Below are 19,442 nucleotides of genomic sequence, written 5' to 3'. Positions count from 1 at the left end.
TATACGTGAGGGTGCGTACAAACACACAAAATGTACATTTTTTTTAAAAAAAGGAAGCCGACCGCGAAGGAAGGCAGGGGTGTACACACCGACAACGATGCGGCGACGGCCTGTGGCTGCAGCAATGACGACAAAAACGCACGGTGTGTGTGTGTGTGTCTGTGTCTGCCTCTATGGCTCCGCTCGAGAGGGCTTAGCAGATTAAGGTCCTCGAACGGAGAAGAAGCCTTTTGGCTACGCCGCGGGAGGTCGCCGCCACCGCTTGCGGTGAGCGTCGTGAGATCAAGGAGAAGAACGAAGAACGCGGCGGTTTCTGGTTATGTGGATGCACGGTTTTTGGCGACACACGAGTTAGCATCTGTGAACCTGCGGACGAGACGCGACGGCGACGCCAGTTAAAATGTGCAACTGTATATAACTGGTCAGGCGTTGTGGGAGGTCCTTGGATTGCGCATGCCTAAAAAAAAAAACATAGATAAGAAAACCGGAAGGGGTTGAGAAGAAAGGGAAAAATAAATGGTAACAAATCGGCCTTGGCCGAGCGCGAACCATTGTGCATACGACCTGATGATTACTTGCTAACGGTAAGAAGTAATGAGGCTCAATTGCGAGGAGTTGATATTTGAAATGATGTGGCGGGGTGGGTCTGGTCTGTCAACACTTTCGTGTCTGCGTGTGCGTTCCCACGAAACAGGCACAGCTGTTCTTTACGTCAGTTTCACGGCACAGGTTAGCGTATGTAGACATGGTTTAAATAACAGCTGCCTTATTGGTTCTCTCCTTTCTTTCTCTTTTTTATTCACACGTATAGTTCGCGTGATACCTGCTCTTCAGAGAGAGAGATAAAGAAAAAGCTTCTCATATCGAATGTGTGATCTGTGTGCTGATTCTCGCCTAGTGAATTATTTCCGCTCTGCGCGGGTCGCCTTTGCTTCGTTTCCTATGTTCACAGGATAACCTAACTAGATTGTACATACTATATATACAGCCCGTGAGACAAGCCGAAGCATAACTTATACAGCTTACTCCTCTTTTTACAAATCACATACAAGAACAAAACAGACAAAAGTTTCGCAGAAATGCTCTTTTGTCCGACCTGCATGATGATATTTATTTATTTATTTATTTATTTATTTATTTATTTATTTATTTATTTAACAATACTGCCAATCTCTTCAGAGATTATAGCAGGGAAGGCACGTGAAAAATAATATATGTTTACGCAAAATCATATATGGTTAAAATCACAAAAAAAGTAAAAAAAGTGACATACAAAATCATATATTATACATTGCGATAGAAGAACACGCAATAAGACAATTTTAGTAACAAAATCAACGGTGAGATTATCGCTAAAAACAACTGCAAAAAGATAAGGTATACATTTGTAACTTAGCGTATGTTCAGCAAGCACGCAATACTAATGAAAAAATTATTCAAAAAATTTTATGAACAACATACTTAATAGAAGAAAATGTCGCTTAAAATAATACCTTCATAGAAGTAGCAGAGAAAATATATGTATTAGTAACATGACATAGACTCATCGCTTAGCGGGCTTATTGATGTTGTAATGTCGTTAGTGCTCTCTGTGAGGCAAGCCATTCGCTTTCAATCGCAGTTGTAAACAATTTAATAGATGATTCGGCGGTTAGGGTACGTTTCAGGGAGTTCCAATCATAAATGGTTAGAGGGAAAAATGAATATTTGAAGCAATTAGTGTTGGAAGAGTAATATGCTTATGACGGGTTGGTCTGCCATTAAAATGGCAGACCAACTATCATCGGTTTGCATATGCATCGCTTTTAGAACTAACCACTCCGGCTAGAGAGAGAAACAACATTTAGTGAAAAAGAAAAAAAGTGGTTCATTGCGGGTGCATGGGGCCCTTCTTCCAAGGCTCCACTGGCTATAGCGGCTCGGCGGGCCTGACTTAGGGTTGCCAATTGGCTTCCCAGGGTCCAAGCACGCCGCTGTGTTTGACGAGATTTAGCGAAACTTTTTGTACGGTGGGCTCCATTAGGAAGGTGGTCAGGCAGCCTCCCCCCCCCCCTCCCCTCGTTAAAAATCTATGGCTACACCTTCGAGTAAAAAATTTGTAGCCTATCTCAAATACGACACGTCTGAGCACATCAGTCCGAGTACAGACTCATATGCGACAATTAAACACTTAAATTAGTTAATTAACTGAACATTGTACTAAGCGAACTTCAGCATATCAGCCGAACATATGTGGACCCATATGTATGTACAGCAGTGCACAATTAATGCAACTTAATCGCGCCATGCAGCTTTTATGGCTAACGGATTAGGCGGAAGAATTTAAGACGATCGGCCTTTTAGTTTGGACAGATGGTTTCTCATGTGCATGCATTCTTGCGCTGCTGTTTGTTCCTTTCTCTTATCTTCTATAAACGTGAATCAACGTTATTAATTCGCTTCGTTTCATGCAACGTCCGTGTCCTCTTGTCGTGTCGCGTTCGCAGGGCACAGCGGCGTCAACCAGCTCGGAGGCGTGTATGTCAACGGGCGGCCACTGCCGGACTCGACGCGACAGAAGATCGTCGAGCTGGCGCACTCCGGGGCCCGGCCGTGTGACATCTCGCGCATCCTCCAAGTCTCCAACGGATGCGTCTCCAAGATACTCGGAAGGTCAGTTTAAAAACATCGGCATCGGCACAAAAAGGCACGTCGAAGTATGTTTAAGCGGTAACGCGGACTATATATTCCGTTTGCATGCTTAATGCGAATTTGTGAACAGCGATAGAAACAACAATGGCGTTTGCACACCGCTCTTTACGTCACGCCCACCTTCGCTGCTTGATCGAATCGTGCGACAGTCCATGAAGGCAGTGTTCAGAGACAACCGTCACGACTGGACGGCGTGCATTTATTAGTCATGACATAGTATACGCCACTGCCAGGATAAGTCGTTTTAGAATTTCACTCCAGAGCCTCAGTATATCGGTAAACGCCAGGAAGATGTTCAAACGGATTTTAAAATATGTTCTCTTTGTTCCGTTTCTGGCATAGCGAAACTTCTTAGAAGCCACTCGGTGAGGACTGCACTTGACGCTGCATGTGCTTCCTTAGCGATATTACATTAGCAAAACCGGAATGTCAAGAAAGAGACAGACAGAAAAATAGCAAATGTATAGGCAGGTTAAGCGACCCTGAAGTGAGGAAAAGACTGAGAAAGGTAAAAATGTAAAAGCACGAAATAATTGCGACGTCAAAGTGGCTACAATGCGGGCACTTGTGATTACTTTGTGGCGTAGCAAGTCTCGAGCCTCTCTGCAGGGAAAAAAACATAGGTGCTTGCTATAGCGGCGTCAATCAATCAATCAATCAATCAACCAATCAATCAATCAATCAATCAATCAATCAATCAATCAATCAATCAATCAATCAATCAATCAATCAATCAATCAATCAATCAATTTAGAAATGAGAAGTAAAAATTAAAATCGCGAAAAGATTGACGAGATACATAATGCGTTCTATACGGTAACCCTTTCAGCCTCGCGATAAGGTCCGGTGGTGTATATAGCAAGGTATACACTGTGCAGGTACTACGAGACGGGCTCTATCCGGCCGCGAGCGATCGGTGGCAGCAAGCCGCGCGTGGCGACCCCGGACGTCGTGGGCAAGATTGCAGCGTTCAAGCGCGAGTGCCCCTCCATCTTCGCCTGGGAGATTCGAGACCGGCTACTCTCCGAAGGCATGTGCTCCGGCGACAACGTGCCCAGTGTGAGTGTTGCTCAGCACTTTTATCCTATCTATCTATCTATCTATCTATCTATCTATCTATCTATCTATCTATCTATCTATCTATCTATCTATCTATCTATCTATCTATCTATCTATCTATCTATCTATCTATCTATCTATCTATCTATCTATCTATCTATCTATCTATCTATCTATCTATCTATGAATAAAGGTTACAGTGAAAAACATTTATTCTGACGTTTCGACCGGGAACTGTCCTTTATCAAAGATAAACCACGTAACCATTCTCCGCCGCGCCGGTATACAGTGGTTACAGTGCTCGGCTGCTGACCCGAAAGTCACGGTTTCGATCCGGGCCGCCGCGGTTTCATTTCCAAGGAGGCGAAAGGCTAAAAGCCCGTCTACTGCGCGATGTCAGTGCACGTTAAAGAGCACCAGACGGTCGAAATTTCTGGAGCCCTCCCCTACGGCGTGCCTTATATAATCATATCGTGGTTTGGGCGCGTAAAATCACAGATATTATTAACATCATAATTCGTCTATATTCCTATCAGAAAGGTATGTCGTCCTTGCATGCAGGTGTGCGCTCCGTTTATGATGACCTTAACTGTGTCCATACACGCGATTACGCGCAGCCACTGTGAAGTGTTGCACCGTTTCTTTTTTTAGCCGTAAATTAACTCTATAGAAGGAAGAAAATACGTGCCACGGTGGGAAGGGGGGGAGTGGCGGAGTGAGTCGACGTTCCTTAACGTGTGTATATATATATATATATATATATATATATATATGCATGCGTCATAGCAGAATAATCTCTATTATGTGTTCTACGTTGGTGTATAAACCAGCTTGAATTGGGCCCATTTATATTTTTTATGCCCAAAAGAACACAAGCCGAACATGCATACACATTCTACCTCCTGTCTGCTCGCCTGTAACTGACAGTCCACTGACGGTGGGGGGAGGCTGCCCGCGCTATAGGAGCTGGAAGATGGCTCGCTTATCTTCGAAGCATATAAGCAGGGGTGGCCACGTCGCTTCTGCATGCTGCAGGCTCCCGCCACGCACGCAGACGCGTTATCTCGGCTCCCTCAGGAACTGTCGTGGCGGCGTGGCTTCGCGGCTATGCAGAAAGTAAAAACCTGGGCAGGACCGCGGTGCATGGACAAGGAACGCCGCCATCGCACCACAGTGCGAAGCTTCGGTGAAGCGAGCTGCTCAAGCAGAAGAATCGAATGTGCCGCGCGCGTTCGCTCGCACGGTTCTTGTATCGATGTTCATCTCGGGGCTTCTGAAGGCCTCGCACTGCGGTTATTCGTGACACGGCGAGTCATGACGGGGAAGATATTCCTCAACACGCAAGTCCTCTACAGCTCGTAAGTTGTGTTTTATATTAGGCACAGAGAGCGTTTAGGCAAAAAGATTATTGCTCTGCTGTACTAACACGTGCCCAAACTCTGGGACGACAGATAGCTGAGCTAGTTTGTACAGTGATTCATCGTAAAAATAAATAAATAAATAAATAAATAAATAAATAAATAAATAAATAAATAAATAAATAAATAAATAAATAAATAAGGCGTACAGGCGTAATAATTTCTCTCCGTCTCTACTTGCCCATTACTAATTTTTCAAAACTTCTTTAATACTTAGCTTTTTACATTAGACGTAGTTGATATCTGTACAGCTCTCAATCCTTATACATATATGAACAGGTGGCCCGACCAGACAGTCATAACTACTTCATTGTCGTCAACCCTGCCGACGAAGAGGCTATACCGATTTCAATATTCCGCTTCTAGGACATGCGAACGGACATGCCGCTTTAACGAACACCGTTGCATGCACTGACGTAATTCGCAGACACGCCAGCAAAAGAAACGCGAAACAACGAAACCATCCCAGTGCAAAAAAATTAAAAAAGCGAGAAGAATGAAAAGCTGACGATATATAAACTTCGCGAACAGCGGCAGAAGCGCACTAGGCACGCCACCGCCGCTTCTTTCTCTTCCCCATTTTGGCCGCAAACGAGCGAATCATAGCGTTCCCTCCGCCATCCATCCATTCATGATGGCAGCGAGCAAGCACCCCGGGGGCAGCCGCAGACACGTTGGCCCTGCTCTGCAACGCTCGTCTCCCTCCACAAGGCACGCACACACAAGCGCGCACGTGCGCGCATCATCCCATCTCGAGGAATAGAAGTGGTGGAGGAGGAGGGCATGGAAATACCGCCAATACCACTGCTTGCGTATCTCTTCTTCTCCCGGCAGCAGCGGCGGACGAATTCTCCCCCGGGGCAGCAAGAGAAGCTCGGTGGCGGCGGCGGACGCAAAGCGTTAATCCGCTCCTGTCTTTAGCAGCGCGGAAAATTGGTTGCGATGTGGCGCCAGCCCGACCCAACGCGGTGACGGCGCAGGAACGAGGGAAAGAGACGGGAGTCCTGGAGGGGAGGGCTGCCGCCGGTGCAGGCTCCCTGGACGTCGACAGGGCGTCGCGCGGCGGCACAGGACTGCGGGCTCGCGCTGCAGTTTCCCCGCTCGTTTCGTTGGCCGAGAAAGAGAGCTAGCTCGCGTGCGTTCGCTTGGCGGGGCTAAAGCAGCCGTGGCAGGCGCTGCGCGTCATTCGATGCCTGCCCTGGCATGCGCCTGCACCCTCACTTCCTCCCATCTATCCGCAGCGTTCCGTCTCGCTCTATAGTTGCGTGCAGCGTTAGTGGCAGCCTGGCTACGAGACGGAGGGCGTGTCAACCCACTGCGAAAAACAAATCCTCATTTCGAGTCATTAAAGCTGTAATTTGAACAATGCGCGCTTTCGCAATCGCGCATATTTGGAATAAAAACATCCTCTGTGGACCGTGTTCGTGTCAGTCTCGTAAGATACACTGAGGTGGGGTTACAACTCGGAGTAGTTGCATCGGTCCGCCGGAAATTCTTTTAGTATAATTCATCGTTGAAAAATCAGCACCCGGATTTTCCGTAAATCCAAACGCCTACGAATCGTCTCATCCCCCGTATATAGGAAAGTAGGCTGACATCAACACCGCTGAATCCTCGCGTCGAAAGCGCAGCATTTCATGGAAGTAAGTACGCGCATGCTTTTATTTGACAGTGGTTGGCGGTACTAGACTTCAAGCTTCCAGAAACTGCGAACAAATTATTAGCGACATTTGTGGTCAGAATTTTACAATGAATGCTATCGAAAAGCTCATCATATGTGTGCTCTAGCTGCAGGCTCGTATATGCTTAGTCAGAAAAAAAAAAAAAGAGTGGGAACACCCACATTACATTAAAGCCCCAGCGGCAAAGGACACCTGCCCTACACATAATGTTCATAGAGAGAAAAAAAAATGTTGAACAGGAAGGCTACTGGCTGCGTTCCAACACGATGCAGAATAGAACCCCCATATTGAAAATGCTGTATTCTTGAAAACGAGCGCGTTGTTGCCATTCATACAGTGCTCATGACTATACACACATGCATAGTTCGGACGTACACTCAGTGGGTGCACTCTGATTAGCTCCTGAGCTTTACCAGTACACGAGCGGGCGCTATACACTTTAGTACAGCCCGTATAAACGCGCTGTACTGAACTACGGCACAGCGCAGCGTATGCGCGGGTTCCGAGGGCGCTCGGAGCAACCGCCTTAAGTCCAGGCCGCAGTGTACAGAGAGGCCGAGTGCGCGAAACATGGTCCGGCCCGTGTCCCCGACCGACTCATAACGCGGAGCATAAATTATAAGCTCGCCCTCTCCGCATTACTGCGAGCGTCGCGGCCTGGCGCCTTGCGTTGCGGCGATAGTCGAGGATTTAAATCGGCAGCGCGCGCGCTCCCATGTGTGCATGCGTGCGCGTGTGTGTGTGTGTGTGTGTGTGTGTGTTTCTTCTCATTGCCCTTCTAGATGGAGGTAGGAGGGGTTTGTTTATGACAAGCTGGCTCACAGTCCGTAACAAGTTTTCTCCTCGTTAGCGCGGCTCGGGAGTGGCGGATTTCAGGGCAGTTGCGTTTCGGGGAATACGGTCCGGTCGCTCGTGCGGAGATTGATCGGGCGACGCCGCCGAGCCTGCTGTCGCCTGTACGGGCCTTGTTAAGGACTGCTGCAGGAAATGCCGCTTAAATGGTCACAACGGTCGCTGAGGTGCGTGCGCGCGTTACCAAAGGACGGAGAGCTGGGGTTACCCTATCGATACATATACGGATAGCAACAATACACAGTAACTCTAATCAGCCAGGGAGCTTCTGACGTCGTCTATATATTCTGTGAGCAATGTGTAGTATATGGTGTCGTGAAATCGACGAACTCGCTGAGTGTTGCATTCGGCGACGCCTGGCAATTTTCTGCAAAGAATTACCGGAGGGAACCATGGAGATATGGGTGTTTAAAAGGCCTGCGAGCATAATAGTATAATAATTGTTGGGATTTTACGTCCTAAAACCACGATATGATTATGAGGCACGTCGTAGTGGACGGTTCCTCAAATTTCGACCTCCTGGGGTCTTTTAACGTGCACCTATATATGTACATGGAGCTCTAGCATTTCACCTCCGTCAAAATCTTCCATCAAAGTACTGTCCCGCATTTCCATGAAAGCATGGAAATGCAGGACATACAAGCGAGTTCGCGTAAACATAATTCACCTTACTTCAAAACGGCCGCGTGGCTTTGTTTGAACGAGGTATTGCGCAATAAGTGCAACAGTTCGCAATGTTCACGAATATGATAAATATGCAAATCACAATTACGAAATAATAATATCTGGGGTTTAACGTCCCAAAACCAAGATATGATTATGAGAGACGCCGTAGTGGAGGGCTCCGGAAATTTCGACCACCTGGGGATCTTTAACGTGCACCTAAATCTAAGTACACGGGCCTGAAACATTTTCGCCTCCATCGAAAATGCAGCCGCCGCGGCCGGGATTCGATCCCGCGACCTGCGGGTCAGCAGTCGAGCGCCACAACCACTAGACCACCGTGGCGGCGCTCACAATTACGAAAGGTTATACAAATACATATGCTGTACCAATTGCTCCTGCGATACAGAGTTGAAAGTTGCAGCACCACAGTTCAGTTTTATTTTTGTAAGAAATGATCCGTTGTTATGCGCCGCTTGTATAACGATCATGACAACGGTAATGATGATACCTGCATGCGACATGAATGATAGGCTCCCAAACGACTCGCGAAAGTGTTTCCACTAAGATATAAATTGCTGGGCTTTAGGTTTATGATCCCAAAATCAGGGCACAAAATATGGCAATCAAAGAAGCTACATAAGCAAAGTGCTGTTCGTGTAGTTACTTTTTTTCCTGTCCTGTCTATTAGCGCTGGTTTCCATGAAGAGAATGAGGCTTCACGAAGAAAACTGATTAATGTGTCACGGATGTACTTGTTCCTGCATGCGCTATATGTAGCAAACGTTTCAACCACATACCTACAGCGTGCGCATATGCAAAAAATTGCAAAAAAACGTGACAAGCATATTACTTATTTCGCTGTATCTGATGTCCATAGGTTGTGAGCTGTGAAATTAATATGGGCGAAAATAAAATGCAGGAGCTCTTCCCCAATCGGAGAAAGGGAGGCAAGCGAGGGTTGGCGTGGACGTACTGCCTTTCTTTCTTTCTTTCTTTCTTTCTTTCTTTCTTTCTTTCTTTCTTTCTTTCTTTCTTTCTTTCTTTCTTTCTTTCTTTCTTTCTTTCTTTCTTTCTTTCTTTCTTTCTTGCTTGCTTTCTTCCTTTCTTTCTTTCTTCCTTTCTTTCTTTCTTTCTTTCTTTCTTTCTTTCTTTCTTTCTTTCTTTCTTTCTTTCTTTCTTTCTTTCTTTCTTTCTTTCTTTCTTTGTAGGTAGCGGTCATCCCCGGAACGTTGTTTTCGGGCGGAATCGGCGTGGCGCCTTTCATGTTCTTTCCAGCATTCGTCAGCCTAATGGATCAACGAAAGGACCATTACACGATCGAGGAAACGCGGTTCGGAAGTCGGAATTTTCCTGAACTGTGCAATTCCTGATATTGACCTTACGCGTTGTCCAGTAGATAATGTTTCGTCCGCGAAAACTAAATATTCCAATGAAGCGCCCACAGCAAGTGTATACATGCTTCCCAATCGATTTTTTGCATCATCGGTAGAAAGCATTCGTATGCTTCAGTTCTTGCAAGCATTATACTTCGCAGGAAACCTGAATCTACAGAACATGTGTCTGTGGACTGTTGAAGTCCGGTTTTCTTTTGGGATATTATGCAAAGAATCCTTAAAAAAGAATTACTGCTCACGCCCCACGGTATTCGTTATTTAGCTACAGGTCAAGGCAGTGTGCCTCATGACATGTTCTTTCTCCTCGGCCTTCACAGTATCTGGAGAAACCGCATGGCTGTAAGAAACTGTGACATAAATCCGAAACCAGTGAATTCTTACTTTACCCGAGTTGGTGAGCAGACTATACGCGAAGTGTTTCGGAGTTTGGAATATGACGAAGAAGGGTCGTTATTGATGGATGCTCTGGTCAAAATGAAAGCTTTGTAATCTCAACCGCACGCCGAAAGTAGTGCGGTGGGAAAGTGTGTCCAACGTATGGAAATTAATAAATAAAAAAAAGGGTTACGTGGTCTAGCGTTCAAGGCACTCGCTTTCGGTCAGCGGGGACCCGGATTCAAACCCCAGCCCCAGAAAGAAAATTTATTTTGTTTTTATTGTTTTTTTGGTGCTCGCGCGCCAGCTGTGGATGCGGAAGGTTTTTTGTGGGTGAGGATGGTTTTTCTTTTTTTTTTTTTTTTGAATACCACTACCTACAGACAGATGCCAGTCAATACGAGCTTCGCTTGAAAAGGAATCTCGCTGTATTTGATGCTCATAGGTTGTAAGCTGTGAAATTAATATGGGTGAGAAATGGCTGCAAGCACACTCGTATACATAGAAAGATTGAAAGGAGCGTCTATTAACAAACTAACCTGCCCTGGAAGTATACACCGGCTCAAACTAATGCGAATCATAAGAGGCGCGAGGCATTCACACAGGTTAACACGCGATTTTTATATGTTGTACCATAGCGGTATTGGTAACAAACGAAGGAAAACAACGAACGAAATGACATACGGAGTGCGGTAGGTGGATAAATTGTATCGAAGGACAATATTAATGCGAGAGCCTTAGATGCCTCATCAAGTGCGAGAAGTGACCGCCGACGTGAACACGAACTATGCAAGAAGTCCCGTGTTCACAGGTGAGGTCATGATGACGTCACGATCGAAAATATTGTGACGTTATGACATCACCCCGACGTCATGTAGGATGACGTCCTATGACGACGTCATCGCATGGTATCGTCGCTTGGCCAAGAAAGGGCCTCTCTAAAGGAACGTTTTCATCATCATATAGTGCAACACCGCATGAGGTGTAGAAAGCTTCTCAGGGGAAGAAGAGGTGGGACGGGGGGGAAGGGGGGTGGCCAATACAATCAACCATAGGTGGGCCAACTCACTGATAAGTTGACTCACTCGGACTCAGATCGAGCCGTGAGTCTGAGTGACTTGGTGAGTCTGAGTCCGAACGAGTAGTTGAGAAAATTTTTAGTGAGTCTGAGTCTGAGTGAGTCCGGTTGAGGAAAATGTTAGTGAGTTTTGAGTCCGAGCGAGCCCTAAGCGCAAAATATACTTGTTCAGTGAGTCTCAGTGAGCTCCACATTTTTTGCCAACCTATGCAATCGAATGAAAAGAAAGAGAAGATGGCTGTCGCCTTCGAGTCATCGAACGCGTAAGGGACCTTGTGACTTTTTTACTTCCTTCACGTAGAGGGTATACCAGTTCAGGTTAGAGAGAGATAATAATCTTTAATGAAAATCGCGGAGATGTTAGCCTGGTTTGTCGCCTGGCTTGCTACTCCAGGTGTCGGGTGATGACTATGGTATATACCATGATCACATATACACACAAATGGTATACGTACAGTCACAAACGCACATATATATATACACAAAAGAGCCATTCACAAACTTTGGTTAAGTCGAGTGTTCTTCAAGAACACCAACAGCGCTCTTGTGTTGCGCATCGCACAACCGTTGTCTTGCCACGGGCCGAGAAGGTGCGCAGCTCAAGCTCGAGCCGGTTAGCACACCGGTTATGCTAAACTGGTTAACATCCCTGCCTTTCCTCTCTCTCCTGTTTTCCTTCTTTCACGTGTATAGACACGTCTTGGTTATTCCCGCCGTGCTTTCACAACGCAGACGATGCAGAGGTGGAAACTTTTCGTTGACAAATTCTGTTATCGTCGAGAGGCAGCGCTCGTGTTTCCGGAGCCATCAGCACCAACTTTCTGTTGTGTTAGTAATCTGATTGTTCTTTTTGTTTTTTTTTTTGTCTGGGCATTGCTGCATGTTTAAAAAGGTCTGACTTTCGAGGCTCGCTTGCCTTGCCTTCAGACTGTGCTAATGAACTTATGGCAATGCGGCCGACAGGCGCTTTTCATTTTTTTTCTTTGTGTCTGTTTGTCCACGACATTGACCCTATAAGTTACTATATCTGTAGCCGAAGGTTCTGCTGAGCATGTAATCCCTACACCGACGACAACGGTGGCTACGGCGACGGATGTAGCGCTGATGATGAAGTTTACTTTAATGATAACTGCATGAGAATATCTTCTGCATGTTATACCTCACATTCACAAGACGCGCGTGTTCTCGTCACCGCTGCGGTGAACGTTACCTGTAGACGCTCGAATGATTATGCATAATAATGTCTCACGGACATCCGCTGCCATTGCCGCCTCGCCGTCGTCTACCCTTTCTTCGTATACAGAACCGTTCTTGCGGGCATAAAGAAACTAAGACAAAACAGGTTCACCTAGCTATCGCGTGATGATTGCATTGTGAGGCGGAGGCGTTGTAATTACATGCAGGGCGGCTCAGTTTGCGCAACCAGCCAGCGTCTCGTGACAAAGCACGGACGCTGCAATCGACTCGTCGTTTCGGCGTTAATTTTCGCTTTGAAACCGGCTAGAGTCTCACGCTACCCTATGCATCATCATTTGCACCGGCGGACGTGTCTATAGCCCACGCACACAGAAGCGGATGCTGCGCGGTATTCGATACGTTAAGTCGAGAGTGTCCGTGTTCGTGAAGGGCATGTTGCCAATTCTCCGATTAAGTAACTCCCTTACGCAAACTGAATCTCTCACAGACCAAGCAAGAACGATAGAGCGAGTAACGCACTTGTACCCGAAAGAAATCCGGGCCCGTATTTGTAAAAATGTTAGCACGCTATATGGAACTGTTCGTATAAGAGAGAAGTACATAGACATATATATTAGCGAAGTCAAGCGTCCAACACCAAGAAAGCACTTAGGAAGGAAAGCCTTTGCGATGGCTGAGGGCCTGTAGTGTCCTCTTGCGGCGCTCGCGTTCAGCTCCTACAAAAAGTTCTGAGGTACCCACGCCCTCATAGGCGTGCGCACAGAGGGGGCAGGGGGGGGGGGCGCCCCCCTATTGACCTAGGAGGGGGGGCGCAAGGTCAGCCCCACACACTGACGTAATAGGGGGGGGGGGCGCTGCGACTCGAGGGGGGGGCGCAATGTCAGCGCCATACATTGACATAATTGGGAGGGGGGCGCTGCGACGAATCTTCGCCCCCCCCCCTGAAGGGGAACCCTGCGCACGCCTGTGCACGCCCCAACAAACGCACAGACAGACATGACGCTGAAAGAACGTTATCTGAAAGACAATTATCCCGAAAGTTTAATTCTTTTATTCTTCTTTTTTTTTTCTTCTTTTTTAGAGCGAAAGCTCTACTACACCATGTCTCCCAAGGTCATTCATCCCGTCGCATTGACCTTGTGCCGCCAGATCGCAAGTGCGGGCAGGCATGACGTCGCGTCACATGATCCGCTGCGAAGAGGCGTTGCAGCTGCGCTCGCTGTGAGCCTCGTTGCTGCGGTACCACGTGACCAGGCGAAGGTTTAACGAAACACACCGCGCAAAGTCTGCAAAACCAAGCCAAACATACCTTTCGCTTGTGATGACTAGGTTTACAAGAGTTAAACCTGAACCAATTTTTTTTTTTTAAAAGCACGCCTTGGTAGAGTATAGTCGTAAAGGAGGCTGCCTTGCAAGCCATTTGTGATTTGAGATGAAGACGAAGCTTTGGTCGCGCTTTTTCGCCTTGTTTACAAACATCCGCGCAGCGCTTGTAGACCGTCTGTAGTCTTTGCTGTGCTGCACCTATAGAAGAGCCAGGATCGGGGCAAATTAGTAACGCTCTCATTACTGTGGTATAATTGACAGAACATATCAGTATCTCAACTGTTATCTCACTGTTAGCGTCGTTGGATTAGCATACTGTTTCAGTGAACCCAACTGATCGAAGGCGGTGCAGGAAACAGATACAGGCCGCGAGTTTCAAGACGTTTTCAATGCCACACGTACGGGGGGGGGGGGGGGGGGGGGGGGGGGAGAGAGAGAGAGACGCGAACAGCGCTGCACGCTGTTTTCTTCATGATCTGACCTTGGTGGCAATAAAAAGATGCAAGAATGGTTCTTGATTGTACCATGGATGACTCTATAGTGGCTTTTTATTGCCGTCCAGGCTACAGCCGCTTGAAAAGAAATGCGAAACAGCGGAGAATGTCGATACCGCTATGTTCGCGTTTCTTTCCATCCCCACTGTACGTTGAGTTTTCCGTAAAGCACACAGTTTCATATCGTCCTTGATAACGCACATGTGTCGTTCACAGTGACCGAGCAGCAGACATGACAATAATAAAATTGCAGTAATGAAACTGCGCTAATTGAATTAAAGTTGACTGTGAGGCGCAATGTAATGAATTAGTTTTGTGGGTTGGTAATTAAGTAATGCATATAATTTGATTTCAAAAAAATTGCGCGTCACTTTTCCGATTACTTTTGTCTAAAATTCTGTTATGGCGTCCCTTATGGCATAAAAAATTGATCAAGAAAGGAAAGTAAAATAACAAAGACGACTGAATCTGAGTGCCAAACTTCAAGCGTGGAAAGATATCTCAGATTTCGATGTGTATGTGCTGTAAATAAAGTGTTCTTCAGTTGCGCATGAATGATGAACTTTTGTTAAAGTAATTTTGAAACAATTTCATTACTTTTCAAAAGTAATAGTGATTTAAGTCATGACTCATTACTTTCGCGCAGCTGTAATATGTCATGTAATTTAGTTACGTTTAAATAAGTTTAGAAACGTAAGTAGTAATGTAACTTAATTACTCATGGATTAATTTTCCCACCTCTGTTGTGCAGGTATCCTCCATCAACCGGGTGCTTCGCAACCTGGCGGCGCAAAAGGAGCAGCAGCAGGCGGCCGTGCAGGGCGTGTACGACAAGCTGCGCGTGCTGAGCGGAGCCTCCCCGCTGAGCTCTGCGGCGGCCGCATGCTGGGGTCCGTGGCAGCCCGCGCAGCCGACGCCCACGCAACCACAGGGTCCACTGGCCGCGGCCGTGGCGGCGGCCGCAGCAGCCTCGACCACGCTGCATGCGGTGCAGCATAACAAAGCCACCGGTGAGATGTCGTTCATTTCATGTAGATTTGACGGCGTGACAGTATTGTCCACGACAGTGCTTGGAAGATGCGTCGTTTGTATACGCCGTGTATAGTGCGCGGAACGTTACGGCTCACTCATACATCGGGGCGAAACGCTGAACGGCAACGGCATACGCGTGAGCGGCTCGCCTTCAGAGTTTTCATGACCCCTTCGCCTGCGTCATTCTTTCGCCGGCAACGCGTTCATATCGCTGGTGAGCCTAGATGCCAAGTCTAACTGGTAAGCCTAAATGCTAAGCCTAAATTCTAAGCCTAAATTCTCAGCCGCAATTTAGGCCTACATCGGCTTGCATGCATATATGTAGGACGGTTAACACGTTTAACGCGCATAACTCCTTAATCTTTTAGGCCAATAAGGCTCTCTCTTCAGTACAGCTGCAATGTGACATGGGCGTGATTGGGAACTTGGGATGGGCGCATGTTTCACAACAAGATCAGCGCAAAAACTATGGAGGAGTATTAGAGAAGTAGACAAGGCGTTATATACTATATACTCCATGTACTTATTTCTAGAGCGGCATTGTCGTTAAGCATGGCCCTTTTCTCATAAGCAATCCTATAAGCACTGTATCCCCGTTCGTTCTCTCTCCGCCTCTTTCGCGCTAAATGTAATTATCCTATGGACTATTGTTATGATTATCGAATACGCTGCTAAACCTCACCACTGTTCACCTATTGGCCGTGAGATCGACCTATAAGTGGCAGCACCGTCGCCGCGTTAGTGTGGAGAGACCGTCGGAGGCGCGTATAGAAATGCACACAGCGGCGCTTCGTTGTGAGCGGTTTGAGTCGATTCTATGCGAATAAAATCTGTTGATTGCAGCTTACTGGTAATATATCCGCTCTTCATGGTTGAATCGATGCACGAAGGTCATCCAATGTTACTATTACTAGTGAGAGAAGCGCAATCTGCCGATGAAAGGGATGCTCGCCCTGGATGACAGTCTGCGCTTACGCACTTTATGACGTTTTTGGTTGTTTTCTCTGTACGTGTTAGGCTTGTGTTATGTGTACACAGCTGTAGCACGACTGAACTACTTAAATGTTTACTTCTTGTTCATTTGCATACCAGCCCATATTCCTGTGCAATGAGCACTGCTCGCGCGAATACGCATTTTTTTATTATTGTTGTTCAGTTCTCTATGAAATGTAGGACAGTTGAAAAGTTTAGTCAGGAAAGCTACGTGATCGACAGCGCTTTAGCGCCACGGAGACGTTCAACGCGTATGCACTTGTTCTTGCCCCAGTAACAGAATAAAAAGGTTAGAGTTTAGCACAGAGCTTTCATCGATTGATTACATGCACGACAGTGATGCAACAAAGGTCCGGTTATTTTATGGAATAAGTGTCTTTTTTTTAAACAAATAATGTTCGCCGCCATCCATCAATTTATAACAACTCAACACGAAAGCTCAAGATAATGTAAAAAAAAAAGGATGAGGTTTTGCGTGAAATTATACGACTGAAATGTAAGGCACACCGTCGGGATTAATTTTGAACATCTGGGTTCTTCAAAGCGTACCTAAATCTAAACACACGGGTGGTTCTGCGTAAATTTCGCCCCAAGTTAAAATTGCGCGCGGCAACTCCGTTTTTTCACTGCCGTGTCATTCCATTGTCTGTTTTTTTAGGGGACAGCTTGAATGCCGAAGTGGCAGACTTCACTTGATAGAAATATTTCGCTGAAGCAGGACCACGACCTACAATAAAAGGACATCTTAAACACAACTAAAGCTCGTCGCATAACCGATGAACTACTGCAGTGCCGCAGTTATATACCTAACACCTAACAACACCTAACAACAACGCGAAAGTGCATGGCCTAGAGCCTCATGTTTGTTTATCAACGAGTCGCTAAAACGCTGCCTTCACACACTGTTTAATGCTCCTCATGTTTGGGACTATGCCAAGCGCACTTTAGGGTGCACTTGAACCAGAAAGCGGCACCAACACGGAAATGATTCTAGCGAACGAAGGGTACCACACCAACAAACAGCCCTCTCGAAAGTCACACTCACTGATCTTATTACAATGCGCATGCAGCCGAGCAAGCCCATTTGCTTCTGTACACCATGTTAGGTATACGTACGAGCAGCTAAACTCGCGCTAACACAACAGAACAAGCCGCCCTTTGAGAACGTGCCTGACGTACGTGCACATGCAATCGCTACGTGGCTAGCAGACGACGCAAGGAGCAATCCACACTAGGCGCGCTTCAGCCAGTAGCCGCCAGGCGGCGACTCTGCTCGATCTCGCGGCCAATAGCTTAACGAGCAGTCCGGTTAGGTACAACATTATGGCTTGTGCAGCGCCAAAAGTTAAGTGCCACTCGTATATACGCACGACTCGTGGAAAGTTGTCTTTCGTCGCTAAGAACATTCGAACAATGTATTTAGCGCATCATAAAGTTTGCTATGATTTCTTTCTTCTGGCAGATTCACCTACCAGAAGTTAGCAAAAAAAAAAAAAAAAAAATCAGTAACAACAAAAGCAACAATAGTAACAACATAAAGATTACGGTATAAGCCTTTATGAACGGCCTAAAAAGAAGTGAACTAGAAGTAAAGATTATAACTTCGCCCATAAAGGACATTTGGGGTGGTCTCGGGAAGGGGGTCATTCTTTCGACGGTTTTTAAAGCCACCGCTATAGAAACTAACACGTATGCGCCGTATTTACAGCCGCCCATTGAAGAGTAGTACCATAGGTGGTCGATCGACCGAGGATATGCAGGTCGTTTCCGGTTTGACCGTTCCGAAGTCTGCTTGGCTTTGCGGTTTTTTGCGGTAAGCAGGAAGGTCACTTAGACAAGGTTTACGGCGGCTCACAACGTCGGCTTCGAGTGTTTGAGTTGTGCCCATTCTTTATTGTGGAGGAAAAAAAAAAAACGCTGAAAGAGATATAGTGAGGGCCTTTTCGAAACCTTAATCCGGAATAAGTGTTCTTTTTTATTTTACCTCAAAAGTACCTTGAAGGGAAAAAAATATAGGAGTATAAAAAAGCCGCGCGTTGGTCGAAAAGGCCCCTCCTGTAAGTGCAACTTAACCGCATGTAGGTTTATATGCATCGTAGACAGTCATAGAAAACGACCGGCCCGGCGTGACCATTGATGTCGCCGAAACTGAGGACCCTATATCGGATAACACAGAAGAACGCGTGCCAAGGTTGCAGCAGCTTTCAGTTTTTTTTGTATGTGTGAGGAAATTTGCTTAGTTCACTAACCGTGCACTTATGCACATGATGCACGACGAACACACATAAACAAGCACAAAGGAACAGGCATTAGGTTTTTTTATATATAAAAACGTAAAGAGCTCATTTCGCAGAAATTCCGGTGTTGGCGTCATCGGTTTTTAATGGTGCAGCAACATTGTTTTTTGCATGCATGAACAGAGTAACACTGAAAGCGTGTATCATTTTTGCTCAATGCATGAACACTAAAAGAGTATAGCGCAAAAAACGACGAACTCATGAAAGGGAAGCAGACAACGGACTCGATTGGCTGTGAATTATTATTATTATTTGGTTTGGATGCATAGAAAACACGAAGACACAGAGGAAATAGGGAGGGAACAGGCTGACAACGGCCACCTAAAGGGGCACAACGCCTGCCTGCTCATTTGGGAAAGGGGAAACATTGGGGAAACACTGTTCCGTATAGACGGTTTCAAGACTGCGATAGTAGCAGCATGTGTTGTACCCCAAGAAACTTCCGGTTCTTAAATTATCACTCTCTAACACCGAAGCGGAAAGCGTGTTTTTAAGTTATGTCAGAGTAAGGAAAGACCCTTTTTCCGCCATAAGATAAAAGGAAGGCGCATAAGTTAAGGACTAACTCTTATAATGTTGGGTGTAGATTAGAAGCATCTTTATTTGAAATATTTGGCTAGGCACAGGGTGAGAAGTGTTGAAAAAAAATCCAAAACGAGCACATCGTTACACTCTCATTACGCGCGAGAACACTTTCCACGAATAATTCTAAAGTCGATTCCGCTTACTTAGGCTTAAATGCGTATCTGAGAACTCCAGTTGCTCAAGAATAATCCGCAGTCCCTCAAAGTTACGGCGTGCGTTATAATCATATCGTGAAAGTGGTACGCAAAACCCAAGAATCTTATTAAACCAATGCACATTCGACAGAGAGAAGCGCACGGTCAT

General features: G+C 46.3%; 1 protein-coding gene across 1 annotated transcript in view; it reads left to right on the top strand.

Annotated features, from left to right (window-relative positions):
- LOC119383129 (paired box protein Pax-6-like) overlaps positions 1 to 19,442 on the top strand; it is an 84,310-nt gene that overhangs the window by 48,654 nt on the left and 16,214 nt on the right. Inside the window, exons 2-4 of the mRNA XM_049412425.1 lie at positions 2,487 to 2,652; positions 3,570 to 3,750; positions 14,984 to 15,242. Of these exons, the coding sequence (XP_049268382.1) occupies positions 2,487 to 2,652; positions 3,570 to 3,750; positions 14,984 to 15,242 (606 nt within the window). The remainder of the gene's footprint in view (positions 1 to 2,486; positions 2,653 to 3,569; positions 3,751 to 14,983; positions 15,243 to 19,442) is intronic.

This window comes from Rhipicephalus sanguineus, chromosome 2 (genome assembly GCF_013339695.2).
Source record: "Rhipicephalus sanguineus isolate Rsan-2018 chromosome 2, BIME_Rsan_1.4, whole genome shotgun sequence".
Lineage (NCBI taxonomy): Eukaryota > Metazoa > Arthropoda > Arachnida > Ixodida > Ixodidae > Rhipicephalus > Rhipicephalus sanguineus.
Note: the sequence above shows the minus strand (reverse complement) of the source record. Positions and strands in the feature narration are given on the sequence as shown.